The sequence below is a fragment of the Hemicordylus capensis genome, chromosome 1, assembly GCF_027244095.1.
Source record: "Hemicordylus capensis ecotype Gifberg chromosome 1, rHemCap1.1.pri, whole genome shotgun sequence".
Classification (NCBI taxonomy): domain Eukaryota; kingdom Metazoa; phylum Chordata; class Lepidosauria; order Squamata; family Cordylidae; genus Hemicordylus; species Hemicordylus capensis.
Window position 1 is genome coordinate 321,301,155 of NC_069657.1, and position 20,756 is coordinate 321,321,910.

Consider the following 20,756-nt stretch of genomic DNA (forward strand, 5'->3'; position numbering starts at 1 on the left):
CTATTCTTTTACCAAGCAGCAGTGTGCCGAAGGGGTGGGATATAAATATTCTAACTGATTGATTGATTGATTAAATGCTACTATTAATTTTAAAAGTAGAGTGTGGAGAACATACTTTTATCCCTGGCAACTTTTTAACACAAGAGAATGCTCTAGTCAGTCTGTTCTGTGCTCTGCCAGAAACAGAACACCAAAAAAAGGGTTTGTAAGACTTGCTCTCTGAAGAAAACTTTTTTATTAAAAGGGGCATGATGGTTTCCCTTGATGAACTTTTTTTTTTTTTTTTTTTTTTTGGCAACACAGACACACATCGGACTCCAGCAGCCCACTTTGTTCCCTCTCTGCTGAACTTTTGGTAGCCGCCACCCCACCTCAAAAAAAGCAAAGGAGCCAGGCTAGAGTTTGCTCCCTTCAGCAGTCTGTGTGTTGTTTTGTTTTTGCAGTAAAGTGCAGAGATCTAAGGTTCACACATCCGCAAATAACATGCTTTTTAAATTAAAAAGAAGCAACAAAAAGAAGCCCCAGTGTCACAGACTGTAGCCTGGGCTGCTTTTCACTGCCCAAAGAGGGGACAGTCCCAGCTCCAGAAATGCCCCTGATTTTTGATTCTCGAAGAATTACTTCCTACAAACAAAGAGCCCGATTCAACCATCTCGCAGCTAAGCTAACCCACCCACGCTAGCCAACTCACGGCTATAAATAGTATCGTGCACGTGGCTGGCCGAGTCTTACAATCGCGAGACATCCGGGTTTTGAAGCGCCATTTCTCCCTTTCCGTCGCATCTCTGTGTGTTGTAACGTCATCACGGCAGCGCCGGCAGAAGGACCTGTTGGGATTCTGCTCCCTGCGAAGGTTAGCAGAAAGCGCTGTAAACAGTAGCTGGTCGTCGGGAGCCCCTGCTGAGAGCTGCCGGGTCGGGGCACGGTAGTGTGGGCAGCAGCAGGCAGAGGAACTGCGCTGCCGCGGATTGGGAAACGGAAAGGAGCGAACCGGCCAGGAAGAGCCCGGGTGAGTCGGAGGGGAGCGAGCCATAGCCTGTGGCTCCTGGTCCCCCAGGAGACCGGACAGGTGTCTGCTGTACCAGGGAGCCTTCCAGATAAGAGCGCTCGCCTGCCTTGCAATGAGCAGCAGCCGGGCAGTCCTTGAACCCTGCGGGCCCATTAAAAGTGATCGCTTAAGGAAATGCTGGGCGGCAGCAGGAAGAGTTAATGAAGACTTCATGCTGCAGCCCTTTTCTGCTATCCCTCAAGCACCAGCAGCAGCCAGGCCTGTTGGCTCTTCTCCTGTAGTCGTGGGTTCCTCCTGGATGTAGTTGCACAGCGAGGGAGATGGGAGGGAGGGAGGGGCTGGGCTGGCTCTCTCAGCGAAATGGAAAAGTAAGAAAGAACTACTATATTGTGTGTTTTGAATTTCTTCACTCCCTTCTTGAACTGCTCTGTGTGGTGTGTTCTCTCTCTCTCTCTCTCTCTCTCTCTCTCTCACACACACACACACACACACACACACACACACACACACACCCCTCAGGAGAGAGGCTCTTTTCTCTCCTATGCCATGGAAACCTGTGTGGGTTCTAAAAACTTTATCCCCTTATGGCTTGTATAGATAGGGAGGGAAAGAGAATGGGGTAATGCTCTTCTAGCAAAGTTGGTCTGTCTATTCGTTCTTTCTGATTTTGATTTAACATGTGGTGGCTTTTTAGCAGTGGATACTAGATTAATTGCTTGCTGGCTTTGGTCTGGTCTGGTCTGGCTTTTTGTTCTTTTGTCTTGGTGGCATTCTTGTTAAATATATTATTGTTGTTACAATTGTTGTTATTTATTTGATTTGTATAACACCCCCCCCCATTCCAAAATGGTTCAGGGCAGTTTACAGTGATTAAAAACCCTGAAATCGGGTTTTGAATTTTAAAATAAACCAGATATTAAACCTCCCAAAATTTAGGAAGCTAAGAAAGCTTGGGTGAAAAGATGGGTTTTCAGGTGTTCTTTGAAAATTGCCAGAGATAAGGAGGATATCTCTGGCAATTTATGGAGCGCATTCAGGGAGGTTGCTTATGCGCTCCTCAGCAGGGAGCGCATTCAAATATACCTATTTCCTGTTTTTCAACAAACAAAATCTAAAAATGGTATACATAGCAAACCTTTTAAGAAAATGGTTCCCTGCCTCTCACAATCCTGTAGGGGCAGGAGAAGGAGAATAGTAAAGCCTACATTAATTGTTTGATAGTTTTAAACTACTCTGATTGGATTTCTTCCCTTTCCTTTACTACTGTTATTTCACACACCATTTTTAAACAAAAATGCCCCCAAAGCAGTTTACATAGCAAACATTTAGATTTACCCCAGCTCTTCTAATGAGAGTTACTGGCTATTTTATCCTCAGTTCTTATAAAAATAACACATACATCATTTATGTATTTTTTAAAAAATTCCATGGAATAAAGCAGCCCCAAATGCTGGAAAGTGATTGTGCTCTTTGCAAAGGGGTACAAAGTGCAAAACAGAATTAAAACACATGATTTTCTTATCTACTGTAAAAAAAATACTTGCATCAAAATAAAACTTGGCAAATCAGACAATGAACTTTTTTTTAAAAAAAAGCTGTCTTTCTCTCATGTCCTTGAAGCAATTTCTTATCCTTAAGTCTGAAGAAACTGGGGTAACTCCATGTATGCCATTCTGCTGTCTGGATTGAACTCAAATTGGATATATATGTCTAAACTGATTGCAAACTTTTTCGTTTGTCCTGTCATGTATAGCATGTCATGCAATCATTCTACTGGAGGACATGGGTAAGAGTCAACATAAATATGCATGTTATGTGTACACTACATACAACTTTGTTTTGAAACAAAAGCAATAAAAAGGGGTGTCTTGTAACACTAATCTTAATTTCTCATCAAGGTTTACTATCCTGTTTCCGATGAACAATATCAAACGCTCAGTGTTGTGAACAAGTACATTGTATGGAAATATAATTGTAAGATATATGGCTCCTTTAACAAGTTTTAGTTGGTTACAAGATTAAAACCTTAATCAAATTATTTTGATCATTGGCAGCTAAAGTCAACTACGTGTGCCTTGAACTACCATGACATCATGGCAAGATTTCGCAGGAGAACGTGCATCATTTTGTTGCTTTTTATTTTATTTATTTGCTCCATAATGATGGCCTTAAAAACCTTAAGGCCTGAAAGAGCTGGGTTTGGAGATCCATTTGGTCTTGGTCTCCTACCGGACTTTCAGCAACGGACAACAAATTCAAAAAACAAGTTTGGTCTGCACAATGGAGCCAAGGAAGATGACTTTTCACATACCAAACATTTGCACACGTTAACTATGAATATTAAAGCACCTACAGTTTCTGTAAGAAAACTGGAAGAGAATCTGCCTCCTCTGAACTACGATTTGCATGTGTTCTACTACAGCTGGTTTGGGAGTCCACAGTTTGATGGCAAATATATTCACTGGAATCATCCTTTGTTGACACACTGGGATCCCAAAATTGCCAGTGGTTATCCAAAAGGAAGACATGGTCCTCCGGATGATATTGGATCTAACTTTTATCCTGAACTTGGGCCCTACAGCTCCAAAGACCCTTCTGTGATAGAAGCCCACATGAAACAGATGCGTTCGGCTTCCATTGGTAAATAGGTATTTAGTTTTATTTTTTGCATACCATTCACTTAACTACAGTTCGGAAATGTTAGATGGATAGCTCTCTTTCCCTTCTTTGTACTGAATTATGAGGAAACATGCTTCATTTTCACTCCAGCTATGTTTCTCTACTGATATGTGAACTGAATCTTTTTGGCTATCCTATACACAACCATTTATTTCTTGATGCCTCCCATATCAATGAAGTGAGTAGACTTCTTTAGGCTGATGCATGGTGCAATAAAGCGCAATATTATATATCCATTTTATTTTTTACAAAATCTGGTAACCCATAATTTCTATCCTAAAATGGCTTACAGGATATTAAAGCAAATATAAAACATGATAGGGATGTGCATGAAATGGATTTTGCGTCTTATTTCGAGCTGCGGGGGAAGAGCACAGATGGCAAACGTTTCAAAACAGTGGTCTTCTTGGTGGTTTTGACGAAACAAAACTCGAAATGTTTTCAGTGTTTTGGCCATAGGAAACTCAAAATGTATTTATTTTATTCATTATTTATTGATTAAATTTATACCCGGCCCAAACTTAAGTCTCTGGGCAGCTAACAACAATTAAAACACATATAAAAGTTAATACAGTTCAACATATATCACATATAAAAATGAAAACAATACAATAATTTAAAAACCACAAAATTAACAAACGGTATCTTTGAATTAAAAACTTGAGAAGGCTTGGGTGAAAAAACGGGTTTTCAAATGTTTTTTAAAAATAGCCAGAGATGGGGAAGATCGTAACTCAGCAGGGAGCGCATTCCACAATCTCGGTGCAACAGCCGAGAAGGCCTGTCTGTGTGACCACCAAACGAGTAGGCGGTAACTGGAGATGGACCTCCTCAGATGACCTCAATGGGCGGTGGGGTTCGTAGCGAAGAATACACTCTCCTAAATACCCAGCACCTAAGCCATTTAGGGCTTTATAAGTTATAACTAGCACTTTGAATTTTGCATGGAAACCTATCGGCAGCCAGTGTAAAATAAATACCCCGTTGGCCCACATGGGTAGCTCTTAGCAACACCAGAGTGCATTGTGTGGTAGAGCATGATGGGTGCTTCCTATCACCCAAACCACACAAGAAATGGGCAAGCAGGCAATTTTTACCTTTCCCCCAAACCCCCCTAGGATCCAAGTTTCCCCATTGTTCCCTATGGCCAGAACAAGCTGCACTCAGAGTTCACACAGAAAACCTGCCAGTAGGCAGTTGAACCCTTAGATGATGAGGGTGTAACGGGTTAACTAAGGAGATTTCAGGGAAGCTAAATGAGTTCTTTGTATCTGTCTTCATGACAGAGGGTACTGACCATATACTGCCTTTGCCCCCCACCCCCAACTGTACCCTACAGACTACTCCCAGTTCAGTTCTGAGATCATGGACAGTCGCTGGGGTTGGGGGCGGAACATCACACACAAGGCTGTAGTTTTAAGCTTTATTAAAACTAAAGTTACATCCAAGCAATTAAGCACAAAGGCATGTAAGCAATTTCAATCAGAAGTTTCCTAGTGTAGGGCAAGCTTCAGAACAGAGCAGTCTGTAATAGTTGTTAAAATACTGGAATATACTTCCACTTCACTAAAATGCAGACAGGCTCATTATCTACTCAAGCTCCTAGCAGCTGCTCTTATCTCTCTGCTCTCAACCACAAAAATGCAAAACATTTGGTAACTAACTTCTAGTCGAGGGGAGGGAGGGACTTCAAGGGGCAGAAGATGTGCCTCCCTTGATAGGGCAGACATCCATCTCCCTCGAGTCTGGGTTGCTTCCCTTTCCTGTTAGTTTCCTTGAGAGGGGTATTTATGTCCCTTTTATATCCTCTCCTCAAGCCTCCTTGTCCTTTTTATTTATTTGTTTATTTATTACATTTATAAACCGCCCCATCCAGACTCTGGGCAGTGTACAACAACTTTTAAAGACATAAAAACACACAGTGCAGAACACAATGCTAAAAACAATATAAAAGAATTCAAAAACAAAACCATTTAAAACCAATTAAAATACTTTTAAAAACCAACACCATTTTACAAGCCTTGGAAGGCCAGGCCAAACAAATACGTTTTTAGGGCTCTCTTAAAGGCCAACAGTGAGCCTAAATTGCAGATATCTGCCGGGAGTGCATTCCAAAGGCCAGGAGCAGCTACAGAAAAGGCCTGGTTCCAAGTCGCCACCAGATGTACCAGTGGTAATTGGAGATGGACCTCTCCAGATGAGCTCAACGAGCAATAGGGATCATACCAAAGAAGGTGCTCTCTTAGGTAACCTAGACTCAAGTCATTCAGAGCTTTAAAGGTAATAACCAGCACTTTGTATTTCGCCCGGAAACATATTGGCAGCCAGTGCAGCTGTTTTAAGACAGGCATAATATGATCTCTCCGGGTTACCCCAGAGACCAATCTGGCTGCTGCATTTTGAATTAACCGAAGTTTCTGGACTACATACAAAGGCAGCCCCACATAGAGCACATTGCAGTAGTCGAGGCTGGAGGTTACCAGCTGATGCACCACTGTTTTGAGATCGTTCTCTTCAAGGAATGGACGCAGCTGTTGAATCAGCCAAAGCTGATAGAAAGCGCTCCTGGCCATAGCCTCCATCTGAGATACCATGGTGAGGCCTGGATCCAAGATCACTCCCAAGCTGCATACCTGTTCCTTCTGGGGGAGTGTAACCCCACCCAGCACAGGCAGATCTAACTCATCCCCTAAATTCCGATCCCCCACAATGAGCACCTCCATCTTGCTTGGATTCAGCTTCAATTTATTATCCCTCATCATTACTGCCTGTAGGCAGGCATTTAGGGAGTGAATGCCATTTCCTGATAAGGAGAAATAGATTTGGGTGTCATCAGCATACTGATAACCCCCTTCATCAAATCTCCTGATGACCTCACCCAGTGCTTTCATGTAAATATTAAAAAGCATTGGTGACAGAATGGATCCCTGAGGGACTCCATACAATAGCTCCCGGTTTAAAGAGGAACTGTCACCAAGCTCCACCATCGGAAATCTACCTGATAGGAGCAGAACCACTGCAAAGCAGAGCTTCCTATCCCCAATTTCCCCAGGCATTTCAGAAGGTGGTCAATGGTATTGAATGCTGCCGAGAGATCCAAAAGAACCAACAGAGTTACACTCCCTCTGTCGATTCCCCGGTAAAGGTCATCCATCAGGCCGACCAAGGCAAACTCAACCCCATAGCCCTCGCAAAAGCCAGTTTGAAATGGGTCTAGATAATCAGTTTCCTCCAAAACTGCCTTGAGCTGGTTAGCCACCACTCTAAAAAAAACCTGAAAGACATAATCTCATACTGCATGGGAGATGGCAATGGTAAACCCCTCCTGTATTCTACCAAAGAAAAATCACATTGCTGGGTGGCTCTGTGGTCACCAGGAGTCGACACTGACTCAATGGCACACTTAACTGGTTGAAGGATAGGAAATGGAGGGTAGGAATGAGTAAATAAATAAATTTATAAAATAAATAAAGTCCCTCCATTTTCACAATGGAGGGAAGTAAGAAATAGTGCTCCCCAGTGATCTGTTCTGGGACCAGTGCTCTTTAACTTGTTCATAAATGATCCAGAAGTTGGGGTAAGCAGTGCAGTGGCCAAATTTGCAGATGATTGTAAAGTATTTAGGGTAGAAAAATCCAAAGCAGATTGTGAGGAGCTCCAAAAGGATCTCTCCAAATTGGATGAGTGGATGACAAAATGACAAATGTGGTTCAGTATAAGTGTAAAATGATTCATGGGGGGGGGGCCACATATATGCTGATGTCAGTGACTGGCCAGAAGAGAGATCTTGGGGTCGTGGTGGACAGCTCGTTGAAAGTGCCGACTCAGTGCACAGCAGCTGTGAAAAAGGCTAATTCCATGCTAGGAGTCATTAGGAAGGGGAATGAAAATGAGAATGCTAATATTATTCTGCACTTATATAAATTTATGGTGCAGCCACACTTGAAGTACTGCGTACAGTTCTAGTCCCCGTATCTTGATATTGTAGAACTGGAATAAGTGAAGAAGAGAGCAACTAAGATGATTGGTGCATGGAGCACCTTCCTTAGGCAGCAAGGCTACAACATCTGGGGCTCTTTACCTTAGAAAAGAGGCAACTTTGGGGAGACATGATAGAGGTGTATACAGTTATACATGGAGTAGCGAGTGGACAGAGATTTTTCTCCCTCTTACAACACTAGAGCCAGGGCTTATCCCATGCAACTGAAGGTTGGGAAATAGAGACCAAGAAGAGGAACTACTTTTTCACACAGCGCATAATTAATCTATGGGATTCTGTTACAAGATATAGTGACAGCCACCAGCCTGGATGGTTTTAAAAGGCGCTTAGACAAATACATGGACAAGTCTATCAGTAGCTACTAGTCTGGTGTCCATTGGCCACCTTCAGCTTTAGAGGCACGGTGCCTCTGAATACCAGTTGCAGGGGAGCCACAGCAAGAGAAAAGGCATACCCTCATCTCTTGCCTGTGGGTTTCTCAGAGGCATCTGGTGGGCCACTGTGTGAAACAAGATGTTGTTGTTGTTGGTTGTTCGATTTCTATTGAATGTTGGACTAGATAGGCCTTGGGCCTGATCTAGCTGGGCTGTTCCTATGTACAAGTTCTGCATTGCAATTTGCAATGAATTTTCCAACTTTGCCTTGAAAAACACTGCAGAAGCACACAGAATCTGTCCCTTCTAACACAGAACACCCATTTCAAACACAGTCCAATAATGGCCAAAAATGAATCATTAACTCAGAATCCATTGCCAACCACCATGCCTGCACTGCAGTAACATCTTTGGCAAAGGTTGCTCTCTCACACACAATTATGACTCCTTACTTCTTAGCATTGCAACAGCAGCACCCTTAGCAACAAGCATAGCCAAAAGCTCAATTAAAGCAGCTTCTGCCATATTTTGACCAAGTATACCTTACAATACAGATTGCAGAACTGAGCTGTGAATGAAGCATAAATTAGACTCAAGGCCAGATGTAGAGCTCATCACAGCAGTGGCCAAGAAATATTACACACACGAAGCTGCCACTGTCCATTTTTTACCACAATACTTATATCACCAACAAGCCAAACCACAACTCGAAGACAAGCATCCAGTTTCTGCCTTTGTCAGTCTGAGATCCAGCATAACCGGACAAATTATAGCATAGTACTATTATAATTAAATAGTACTATTTAATAGTACTATAATACTATATAGTACTATAGTACTATATAATAGTATAATAGTACTATAAATAGTACTATTATAATTATAGCACCAATTTATTATATTATAATGGCTATAGTATATAATTATATTGTAGCAGCAATATTTCACTCAGTGCTGGGGAAAAACACAAAATCAAACCTTCCTCCTCTCCTGATGTATCTTCTTCAAGAGAGATACACTGTAAGGGCTCTCTCTGCCGCCCAGTCCCTTTGGACTTGGCAGACCTGCCACCAGCCAATGGGGGCATAGGTCCCCATGACAACAAGGCAACCAAGAAGCAAGGAGATTGCAAGCCGATTGGAAGCCAGTGCCAGAATACCAATTGGCAAGGGGAAAACAGGCCTCCAAAATAGTGATCAAAACATTTCAAATTGAAACAGTTGTTTTGTTCTGAGCTCGAAACAGGCCCTTTATTTAAAGGGCTTCCCCCCAACCCTTGAGCTTGAAATGGCCTGTTTCGAGTCAAAACGTTTTGACACTGAAACATTTTACACATCCCTACAACATAATTTACAAAGGTTAGTATCATTAAAAGTTGTATATATATAATCACCAGTTGAACATAAAACTATGTATCAATTCAGCAGGTGCATATTAGTCCAACCTGAAAGACTTTCTGAAGAAACATGACTCTTACCAAAAAGACTGAGCCAGCCAGACCTCCCTCCTACAAGATTTCTTTTGTGCTGATATAAGTTGCTTAATTGGCAAATCTTAATTCTTCAACTGCATTGTCTGTAAGGTCTGGCTTCTGCAGAGCTCAAGATCACATATATAGCATTCCCACAGTGAGATCTAAAGGCACAACAGTATGCACATAAGTCTCTCATGGTCAGACTGCTTGTTGAAGACCGGAGAAGGCTATCTGATTTTGGCTCAAGCTTCACAAAGCTGGGAAAGGATGATGCCTTAACAGACATGCCACCTGATCAGTAATGATGTTGTGCAATGTCACACATTGTTATCTCTTCCAGCTTGTCCTCCATGCACCAACACTTTTCCTTGGTCTTTGACACCCAAATCAAGATGGGGAGATTGAGTGTCTGGCACCAGCAAAGATGCCCGACATTGTCCTTGTCCTGTACTGTCATGAAGCAAAGTGGCTTCAAAAGTCACTGAGAGGTCCAGCACAACCAACAGGGATGCATTCCCCCTTGTCTAGTTCCTGGAGTAGGTTATCTACTAGGTCGCCAAGATAGTTTCATTCCCAAGCCTACACCAGATGCCAGATTGAAATGGATCTAGATCAGTGGTTTTCAAAGTACAGGGACCAATATTGGATCACAGGATTATTTACTGACTGCCTTGATTATTAAAATGTATATGATCTCATAAAATATCTGCAACACTTGTAAACTAACTACAGTACCATCATTCAGGAGTGATAGCTTGTTTTGAGTAAGAATGCAAAATTAAAGTTTATGTACTATGTGTAAAATACACATTTTTCATGTCACCACTCTACTTATAAGAATGCTTCTGTACTTGCTGCTGTGGCTTTACACGAGTTGCAAAGCCAGCTACTCAGGTTGCTGGCATAACTGATTGCTTTCAACTGGGTTGTGGGAAAAGAAGTTTGAAAACTGCTGGTGTAGTTAATCAGTTTCTAATCCAAGACCATGGGTGAGCCAAGCCACCACCACATGTTCAAATAGTCTTGTCCACAAGATTGCAGTTCTTCAGTAGTGAATAAAATGCCACTCTCTACATGGTCAGAGGCACTCTTGCTCACATTCCAATTCTCAGCCCTGGTATTGAAAGCAGATTTGAGAGTTAGTTCTCACATGGATGGACAAACAAATGAAGCCCATCCTGCAGATGACATCATTTTCTCTGTGATTTTGGCTGTGAGGATTTAAAAAAACACATTTGTGTAGTCATACAAGTCTCTTGCTTCCTGAACCTTAGATCTCTAAGGGAAGCAAATAGATACATGGGCAATACATTGATTGCTAGCAGAAAGTGGGACTGAAAGAAAACATCCCACATAGCCTAGGGATAAGAGAAGTGTTGTGGTTTTGACATTAATGGAATGGACACACAAAGTAAATGTTGCAGACATGGGGACTTGCTTTAAGTTCCAAAACATGGAAATATTGGAGAAAGATATATGGATGACTATCCTGTTAATCCCTAATGCTAACAGCCAACAGAACGGCCATGAAAGAACCTTTGGCGTGGACAGGGTTGTAGCAAGCTTTTCCTGTGACTCACTTGGGTGTGATTGTGCTAGCACTATAGGTGTGTGTAAATGACAAAAACTGGCAGAACCTCCAACCCAAGGCTGCAAAGTTGGGAAGGAGAAAGGGTATCTGTTTAGAAACAGCTTAGAATACCTATTGCTAGTTTACTAAGAAGCAACAAAGCTAGTAGTGACTTAATTGATGAAGTATAGAAGTATTCATGGAAAGAGACCTGATTATGGCTAAAGAAATGCTTCACTTCATGTTTTTGAAATGGAAAATCTCTAAAGTAGTTGAATGTATTGTGTTTAAAATACAAATTCCCTCCCCATTCATTTTTTTCTAACTTTATGGCTTAAGTACTTGTTTTGTATTTTATCATGGATAAAACACATTCTGTTCCTTAGGGGTATTGGCTCTTTCTTGGTACCCACCTGGAATGGCTGATGAAAACGGGGAACCTACTGATGGCCTGGTACCTACTATTTTGGATATTGCCCATAAGTACAAATTAAAGGTACAGTATTTGAAGTTTTAGACTTGACACAACTCACTAAGTCTTGCCTCATTAACCTCTTTGAGTTCTTTGAAAGTGTCAACAAGCATGTGACCCAGTTGATGTATACTTGGAATTTCAAAAAGCCTTTGGCATAGTTCTTCATCAAAGGCTCTTGAGCATACTTAGCAGTCATGGGATAAGGAGACAAGTTCATTTGTGGGTTGGCAATTGGTTAAAGGACTGGAAATATGGGGTAGGGGTAAATTGACAGTTTTCACAGTGGAAGGAGGTAAGAAGTGAGTTCCCCAGGGATCTGTACTGGAATCACTGCTTTTTAATTTACTCAGAGATATATAAATTGGAGTAAGCAATGAGATGACCGAATTTGCAGGTGACGCCAAACTATTTAGGGTAATGAAATCCAAAATGGATTGTGAGGAGCTCCAAAAGGAGCTCTCCAAACTGGGTGAATGGGCAACAAAATGGCAAATCCAATACAGTGTACGGTAAGTAAGTGTAAAGTAATGCACATGGGGATAAGAACAGCCCTGCTGGATCAGGCCCAAGGCCCATCTAGTCCAGCATCCTGTTTCACACAGTGCCCCACCAGATGCCTCTGGGGAGCCTACAAGCAAGAGGTATGAGCATTCCCTCTCTCCTGCTGTTGCTCCCCTGCAACTGACATTGAGAGGCGCTGTGCCACTGAGGCTGGAGATGGCCCACAGCCACCAGACTAGTAGGCATTGATAAACCTGTCCACCATGAATCTGTCTAATCCCCTTTTAAAGCCATGCGGGTGGCCATCACCACATCCCATGGCAAAGAATGCAGTAGATTAATTATGTGCTGTGTGAAAAAGTACTGGGAAAACCCAGCTTTACATATATACTGATGCAGTCTGAACTGTCAGTGACTGACCAGGAGAGGGATCTTGGTGTGTGGTGGACTTGAAAGTGTCAGTGTGTGGCAGCTGTGAATAAGGTAATTTTCATGCTATGGATCACTAGGAAGGGAATTGAAAACAAAACTGCTAAAAATATAATGCCTTTATACAAATCTATGGTGCGACCATGGAATACTTTTGGAATACTGTGTGCAGTTCTGATCACTATATCTCAAAAAGGATATTGTAGAACTGGGAAACGTACAGAATAGGGCAACCAAGATGATCAGAGGCCTAGAGCACCTTTCTTATGAGGCAAGGCTACAACATCCGAGGGTTTTTAATTCAGAAAAAGGGTGTGTCATCCCAGCAAATTGATTGCCAGGAAATCAGTCCTAAAATGAAGTACTTCTTCACATAGCACATAATTAATCTATGGAATTCTCTGCTGCAGGATGTGGTGATAGCCACCAGCTTAGACAAATTTGTGGAGGACAGGACAATCAATGGCTACTAGAGTTGATGGCTATAGGCTACCTCCAGGCTCAGACAGTTAGTCCACCCACAAGCTTCTGGTGGACCACTATGGGAAGCAGGATTTTGTGGGAAACAGGTAGCTGTATCCAGCAGGGCTGTTTTTATGCAATGGATCAGGTATTCAGTTTTGCACTGTACAGTTAACAGAATATTTGATTTTGGTGTGCTGCTCTTATCTCATATTTTTCTTTTTGTTAAGGGTAGTTAAGGGTGCCATATTTTTATATGTTTAGAAGATTAACACACTTAAGTTGATTTGAAGCAGCCCAATCCTGTGGGATGAGTTTAATGACAGAACCTTAAACTATTGCTCTTAAGGAGCAATTTGGTGCTAACATGGCACAGAGCCAGCTGGCTATATATCCTCTTTGCGATGCACACACTTGAACATATGATTTACCTGTTTAGACTGCAATTCAAAAGTAGGATTAAGCAGATATAGTGTAGCTTTATTCATTGTCTTGTTTTTTAATTGTGTGTCTAAATGTTGTTTACCTTCTTGAACCTTGGGAAGTTTGACCCAGTCAGTCTACATAATCCAGTATGTAGCCTTGGCAACCAATTGTTTTTCATTGTAAATTGCTTGTCTACATCTTAAACAACCTCTGAAAGTTGTCATGCTTCAGTGGACCCTCCCACAAAAAGAGTTGCCTCCTGCCAGGCAAGAGGAATGCAACCCATCCCATCATTTATATTTGATGCATAGAGGCCACCATCATATGACCATTATTAAAGGGCCATATGGACTGCAGTATAAGAGGATAAAGCATTCATGTAATCATTAATGGGGTTTAATCATTACCAGTAACTGAAGGACACTTTAAAACTTAGCAGTCTATTTGGTACCTAGGCAGGGCAGCCTTGTTAGATTTTTGATAATTTAATTCCCATTTACAAGGGATAATATATTTAGAAGGCGAAATGAAAACGACTTCTGAAATATATTATTTAGAAGTGAGTTTTTTATTCCCCCCACCCCACTCATGATGGAGAATGAATGCACACTGTAAAGGCTAGATCTGGTTTTAATTACTGAATACATAAGCATGCACACTGGTGTTTGTAAGGGTACTGTTAAATCACTTTGCAGTCATTTGCTTCCTGCTCTGCTCGTCTCTGGTGGGTATGTACAGAGCATTCTGACTCGAAACGGGCTGTTTTGAGTGTACCGAACTTGGAACGGAGCGATCCCGTTCTGGGTTGGAACGTTTCAAGTGTTCTGAGTGCCATTTTGGATTCCAAATGGCACTCTTCTGGCCTCTGTACACACATGGCAGCCATTTACATGATCAGCGCCACCACACAAATGGTTGCCGTTCGGGCACAGAAGCCAGAAAAGTGCCATTTTGGAATCCAAAATGGTACTCGGGACATTTTGAGTATTCCGAGCTTGTTGCATCAGATCAACTGGATCGACTGGTCCAATGGTATACTCCAGGGATTTGTATTCCGTTCCAAGCTCGGAATGCAAATATTGTTCTGTGCACATCCCTAGTCTGGGCAGAAGCCTCTTCTGGCTTTAAAGGGCCAGTGCCTTTGTTCGAGGGCTGGAAAGAGATTAATATCTCTTTGCTGGAGGACTTCAATATTCACTTTGGGACCGATTTGTCTGGGGCAGCTCAGGAGTTCATAGCGGCCATGACGACTATGGGCCTATCCCAAGTGGTCTTAGGGCCGACACACATTGCTGGTCACACGCTTGATATGGTCTTTCACTCTGATCAGGGTGGTGTTCCGTGGGTAGGGACTCATGTGATTTCCCCATTGTCATTGACGAACCACCATCTGGTTAAGATTGGACTCACAATCACTTCCCACCTTCGCAGGGGTGAGGGACCTATTAGGATGGTCTGCCCGAGAAGGTTATTGGATCCAATAGGATTTCAAGAAGCCTTGGAGGGATTTAGTGTTGGCTCTGCTGGTGATCCTGTTGATACCCTGGTGGAGAATTGGAACAGCAAACTCACTCAGGCAGTAGACATGGTTGCTCCTAAGCGTCCTCTCCGACCCGCTTCAAAACTGGCCCCTTGGTATACAGAAGAGCTATGGGGGTTGAAGTGGGGAGGTAGACGACTGGAGTGCAAGTGGAGAAAGACTCAGCTGGAATCCGACAGATTGCAACATAGAGCTCATTTGAAGACCTATGCTCAGGGGATATGTGTGGCAAAGAAACGATTCTTTTCTTTCCGTATTGCATCCGCAAGTTTACGTCTGGTGAAGTTGTTCAGGGTTGTGAGAGGGCTAGTGAGTGCCCCTCCTCCCTTGAATCAGAATCTGGAACCATCAATTACCCGCTGTGATGTGTTTAATGAATTCTTTGTGGGGGAAATCTCTCGTATTCGCGCCGACTTAGACTCCGTCTCCACAGTTACTTCAATGTCTGATGTGGAGATGTCCAGCGACTCCTTCTGTGTGATCATTTCCAGTTTGTGACTCCTGAGGATGTGGACAAGCTGACTGGAATGGTGCGGCCTACCACCTGTTCTCCTGACCCTTGCCTGACATCGCTTATATTATCTGGCAAGGCGGTTGTTGTAGAAGGCCTGGTAGAGATGATAAATGTGTCTCTGAGGGAAGGTAGGATGCCTCCTAGTCTCAAGGAGGCAATTATTAGACCGCTTCTGAAGAAGCCTACCTTGGATCCCTCAGAGCTGAGTAACTACAGGCCTGTCTCCAACCTTCCATGACTGGGCAAGGTAATTGAGAGGGTGGTGGCCTCCCAGCTCCAGACAGTCTTGGATGAAACTGACTATCTTGACCCATTTCAAACTGGCCTCCGGGCTGGCTATGGGGTGGAGACCACCTTGGTCTGCCTGATGGATGATTTCCAATTGGGAATGGACAGAGGAAGTGTGACTCTGTTGGTCCTTCTGGCCCTCTCGTCGGCTTTCGATACTATCAACCATAGTATCCTTCTGGAGCGTCTGAGGGGGTTGGGAGTTGGAAGCACTGCTCTGCAGTGGTTCTGCTCCTACCTCTCGGGCAGGTTCCAGATGGTGTCCCTTGGAGACTGCTGTTCTTCAGAATCTGAACTCTTGTGTGGTGTGCCTCAGGGCTCCATATTGTCTCCAATGTTGTTTAACATCTACATGAAACCGCTGGGAGAGATAATCAGGAGATTTGGTGCAGAGTGCTATCAGTATGCTGATGACACCCAAATTATTTCTCCATGTCAGCATCATCAGGAGAGGGCATAACCTCCCTAAATGCCTGCCTGGAGTCGGTGATGGGCTGGATGAGGGATAACAAACTGAGATTGAATCCGGCTAAGATGGAGGTACTCATTGTGCGGGGTTGGAACTCGAGATATGATTTTGATCTGCCTGTTCTGGATGGGGTCACACTTCCCCAGAAGGAACAGGTATGCAGTCTACGGGTGCTTCTGGATCCGAGCCTCTCCTCCCAAGTTGAGGCGGTGGCCAGAAGTGCCTTCTGTCAGCTTCGGCTGATAAGCCACCTGCGTCCGTTTCTTGACGTGAACGACCTCAAAACAGTGGTACATCTGCTGGTAACCTCCAGACTGGATTACTGTAATGCACTGTATGTGGGGCTGCCCTTGTACGTAGTCTGGAAGCTACAGTTGGTCCAGAATGCGGCAGCCAGGCTGGTCTCTGGGTCATCTCGGAGAGACCATATTACTACTGTATTGAAGGAGCTACACTGGCTGCCGATATGTTTCTGGGCAAAATACAAGGTGCTGGTTATAACCTATAAAGCCCTAAACAGTTTGGGCCCTGGGTATTTAAGAGAACGCCTTCTTCGTCATGAACCCCACTGCCCACTGAGATCTGCTGGAGAGGTCCGTCTGCAGCTGCCACCGGCTCGTCTGGTGGCCACTCAGTGACGGGCCTTCTCCACTGCTGCCCCGAGGCTTTGGAATGCGCTCCCTAGTGAAATAAGAGCCTCCCCATCTCTGACAGCTTATAAAAAGTCTTTAAAGATGCATCTTTTCTCACAGGCTTTTAATTAATATTGTTTTAATGGTTTTAATGCTGCTTTAGAATATTTTAAAAAATTTAAATTGTTGCAATGTGTTAAATTTTTCATTTTGTCTTAACTAATGTTTTACTTTGTTTTTATTCTGTTGTAAACTGCCCAGAGACGTAGGTTTTGGGCGGTATAAAAATGTTTTAATAAATCAAATCAAATCTTTATTGTTACGGTCATTCGACCAGCAAAACACAAAGTACAAAAGCTTTACATAAAAGCGAGGACTTTAAAAATAAAACAAAATAATAATAATAACAATTATATGCAATAGCTCTTTTGTTGTACCAATTAGAAGCAACAAGGATGGTAGTGGGGGGGGGGGACAACAGCAGGCACAGCAGTGGTAGAGGAAAAGCAGTAAATATGCCAGTGCTGATTGGCAAAGATTCACATAAAACTTGTGATAGGGTCTCAGAGAAGGCCATTCTTTCCTTTAAAAGATACTTGAAATGTTGGTTTTTGGTTAAGCCACAGATTCTCAAACTTTGGTCCCCAGATGTTATTGAAATACAACTGCTATCATCCCCAAGGACCATTGTGACTGAGTATGATGAGAGCTGTAGTCCAACATAATCTGGGAACCCACATTTGAAAGTCCCTGGCTTAAGATGAATGTTGATGTCTTATAAATAAGTCTACCAAAATTACTAGCCTTTTCCTCTAAACTAGCTCACTGCTTTCACATACTTTACACTAGCCATTTGTGGCACATCAGTGGCTTAAAGCAAATAACTTTCTTCCAGTAGGCAAAAGCTTCCCAGTTGGGACACCAGATGAGTTTAATTGCTATAGGAGATCAGACATATAGTTGTTTATAAGCCTTAGTCATGGTTACATTCAGATTTGTGCTAGAAATTACAAATACTCTGGAAATATATTTATCAAAGTGCCACATTAAACTAATTCTAAAATTATAATGTAGAAATTTAGATCTTAAGGGTTGTAGCCCATGGCATAAGCTTGCTTCTGTGGTAGGGAAAAAAGACTGTTTGTGTACAATTTGTATTAAGTTAAAGTGCCATCAAGTCAGTGTCGACTCCTGGCGACCACAGAGCCTTGTGGTTGTCTTTGGTAGAATACAGGAGAGGTTTACCATTGCCTCCTCCCGCTCAGTACAAGATGATGCCTTTCAGCATCTTCCTATATCACACAAATATAGGGGTTTTCCATAGTCTGGGAAACATACCAGCAGGGATTCAAACCTGCAAACTCTGGCTTGCTAGTCAAGTCATTTCCCCACTGCACCATTAGTCACAACTATACTTCTGTTATGTTGGAATGTCTGAGTTGTTTTGTATGTTCTCTCTGTCATCATGTATTTGATTTGATTTGATTTGATTTGATTTGATTTGATTTGATTTGATTTGATTTCTATACTGCCCTTCCAAAAATGGCTCAGGGCAGTTTGCATTAAAATAAAAACAATATAAAACCAATTCACCGTTAAAACATTTAAAACAGTTTTAAACCCTGGAAAACCAGGCCAAATATTTACAGTTAAAAAAAACTGTGGAAAGCTAGGCCAAGAATAGGTCTTAAGGGCTCTCCTGAAGGCCAATAATGAACTCAGATTACGGATTTCTGCAGGGAGTGCATTCCACAGGCCAGGAGCAGCTAACAGAGAAGGCCCACCTTTGAGTCTCCACCAGCTGTACTGGTGGTAACTGGAGACTGACCTCCGAAGTGTGCTTCAGAAAAGAGGAATTGACAGTGAGGACTGAATGGCAATAGGTGTGAACCTTATTTTGAATCAGGTCAAAATGTTTAGGGGGCTTGGATCCAGAGATGTGGGTTTGCAGCAATGCAAATTCCAAATTACTGCTGTGCTGTCACTAGAGCGAGGAAAGGGGCAATTTTTGCCAGTCTCTCTTTCTCTCTGAAGCCCTCCATGTATCTCCAAAATACATCCTCCATCACCTCCCAGGACATATTTTGGTGACATATGGCGAGCTTCAGAGGGAAGAGGAGATTGACAAAAATTGCCCCTTCCCTTGCTCAAGCAACAGTGCAGCGGTAATCTGGAATGTGTGCAATTCTAGTCTGAATGTCAACTAATGAATTTTTAGAAAGGGGAAAATTCCCCACAGAAAAATTTGCTATGTGGAAAATCTAGAAAGATTTCCACCCCACATCTCCGTTTAGGCCCAGTTTATGACTTGCTAGCAAGTGTGCTCTGCTCTCAGATTGAGATGACTGGAATGGCTGGAGAATGAAAGCACCATTGGGGCTTGCTGGAAGAGAAGGCATGCAGTGGCTTTTTCTGAGACTAGGCTAATCTCATGAACATAACATTTGGTTATGCCACAGCCTTCCAGCTTCTGCACAATGATCTATTGTTATTGGTAACATGCCTCAAAAGGAAGAGAACAAAGAGCATGACAGAATAAGGAAGGAATTTCTTACCACATATATTTCTTTACTGTTATCAAATTGTTAATTTGTCCCCCAAGTTTGAACATAACAATGTGTTCACATATGTTTAAATTTACTATTTTATATGCAAAAGTAAACTTTACAAATACTAATGTCTTCTGGCAGCCATAAACACCAGCCCGCACACAAAAAAATCAAAAGCAAATGAGCTTTGGATCTCCAGTGGAAGAAAATTCCAGGGTTCTAGTAGTGTAACCAAAAACAAAGTAATTGTAAGCTTTTCTGAAGTAACCAACAGGTGTTGTGTGTTGTACTGATTTGGTTGATGATTAAAATAACATGCTCCACTGAGGCAGCAGATTTTTTTAAATACCTATCTAAAGTTCTCATCTTGTAGGTCACTTTCCATATTGAGCCATACAAAGACAGAGATGATCGCAGTATGTACAACAATGTCAAGTATATCATAGACAGGTGAGCTCATTCTAAAATATTTAAATATGAACATTTTCACTCCATCCTATTCGGTGTTTTTACAGTGAGTTAATTTTTCTGTGTGCGTCACACCATTATATCACTTAAATCTTTCAGCCCTCAAAAAGCTAAATTTCTTATTGATCTCTCCGAAGTTACCTTTGCTTGTTCAAGTCAAGAGTTGGTGCAGATGCTTGCTGTTGAGATGTCTTATCTCTAGGGATGTACACAAACGGCTCATGCAGGCGTGGGCGGGGTGAGGAGCAGATCCTTTAAGAAGCAGGTCCTTACCTTCTCTGCTACCACCCCACTGCTTTTCCAGATGCAGCGCTCGCTCTAGCAAAGGCCGCAGTGGCTGCAGCACTATTCCCTGCAGCCTGCTCGCACAGTGTTGCCATGCACATGGCCACTGTGGCGACACCGTGCGCGCAGGCTGCAGGAAACAGCACCGCTGCCGCAGCCTTTGCTAGAGCGAGTGCTGTGCCTGGCAAAGCACTGGAGTGGCACCAGAGCAGGTAAGGACCTGCTTCTTAAGGGAACCACTCCCTGCTCCACTGAATTGGTTCAGCTGCGGGCGCCCGAGCCAGTTTGGCACTTCCCAAAGGAGGTGCCAAACCAGCTTGTGCATAGCCCTACTTTTTTTCATCCTTTTTGCTATGTTCTTTTAGGTTTTCTGCTTTGCACAGGCTCTAGTTCACCTTGACTAGGTGAAATCTGATGTGGGATTAGTAAGCAGAGTAATTGAGCAATTTGTCTTCATAATACAAAACACTAATCAAATTTATCTTGCACTATACTGTAGAATGTACATTTTTTCACTATCTTTTGACGCTAAAGATGAATCCACATTTATAACAAGTTATAAATATAACAAGGTCCTGACTTTCACAGAAAATTGCCAGTTGATTACATTTT

At 42.6% G+C, this 20,756-nt stretch overlaps 1 protein-coding gene across 3 annotated transcripts in view; it reads left to right on the forward strand.

Annotated features, from left to right (window-relative positions):
* Positions 1 to 721: 721 nt before the first annotated feature.
* Positions 722 to 20,756, forward strand: part of MANEA (mannosidase endo-alpha) — a 31,240-nt gene continuing 11,205 nt past the window's right edge. Inside the window, exons 1-4 of one of the 3 annotated variants that reach the window (XM_053287540.1) lie at positions 722 to 853; positions 3,064 to 3,649; positions 11,493 to 11,602; positions 19,765 to 19,841. In XM_053287540.1, the coding sequence (XP_053143515.1) occupies positions 3,103 to 3,649; positions 11,493 to 11,602; positions 19,765 to 19,841 (734 nt within the window). In that variant the 5' untranslated portion in view covers positions 722 to 853; positions 3,064 to 3,102. Of the gene's footprint in view, positions 1,010 to 3,063; positions 3,658 to 11,492; positions 11,603 to 19,764; positions 19,842 to 20,756 lie in introns of those variants that run through there. The other 2 variants (XM_053287539.1, XM_053287541.1) reach the window with 2 other exon arrangements.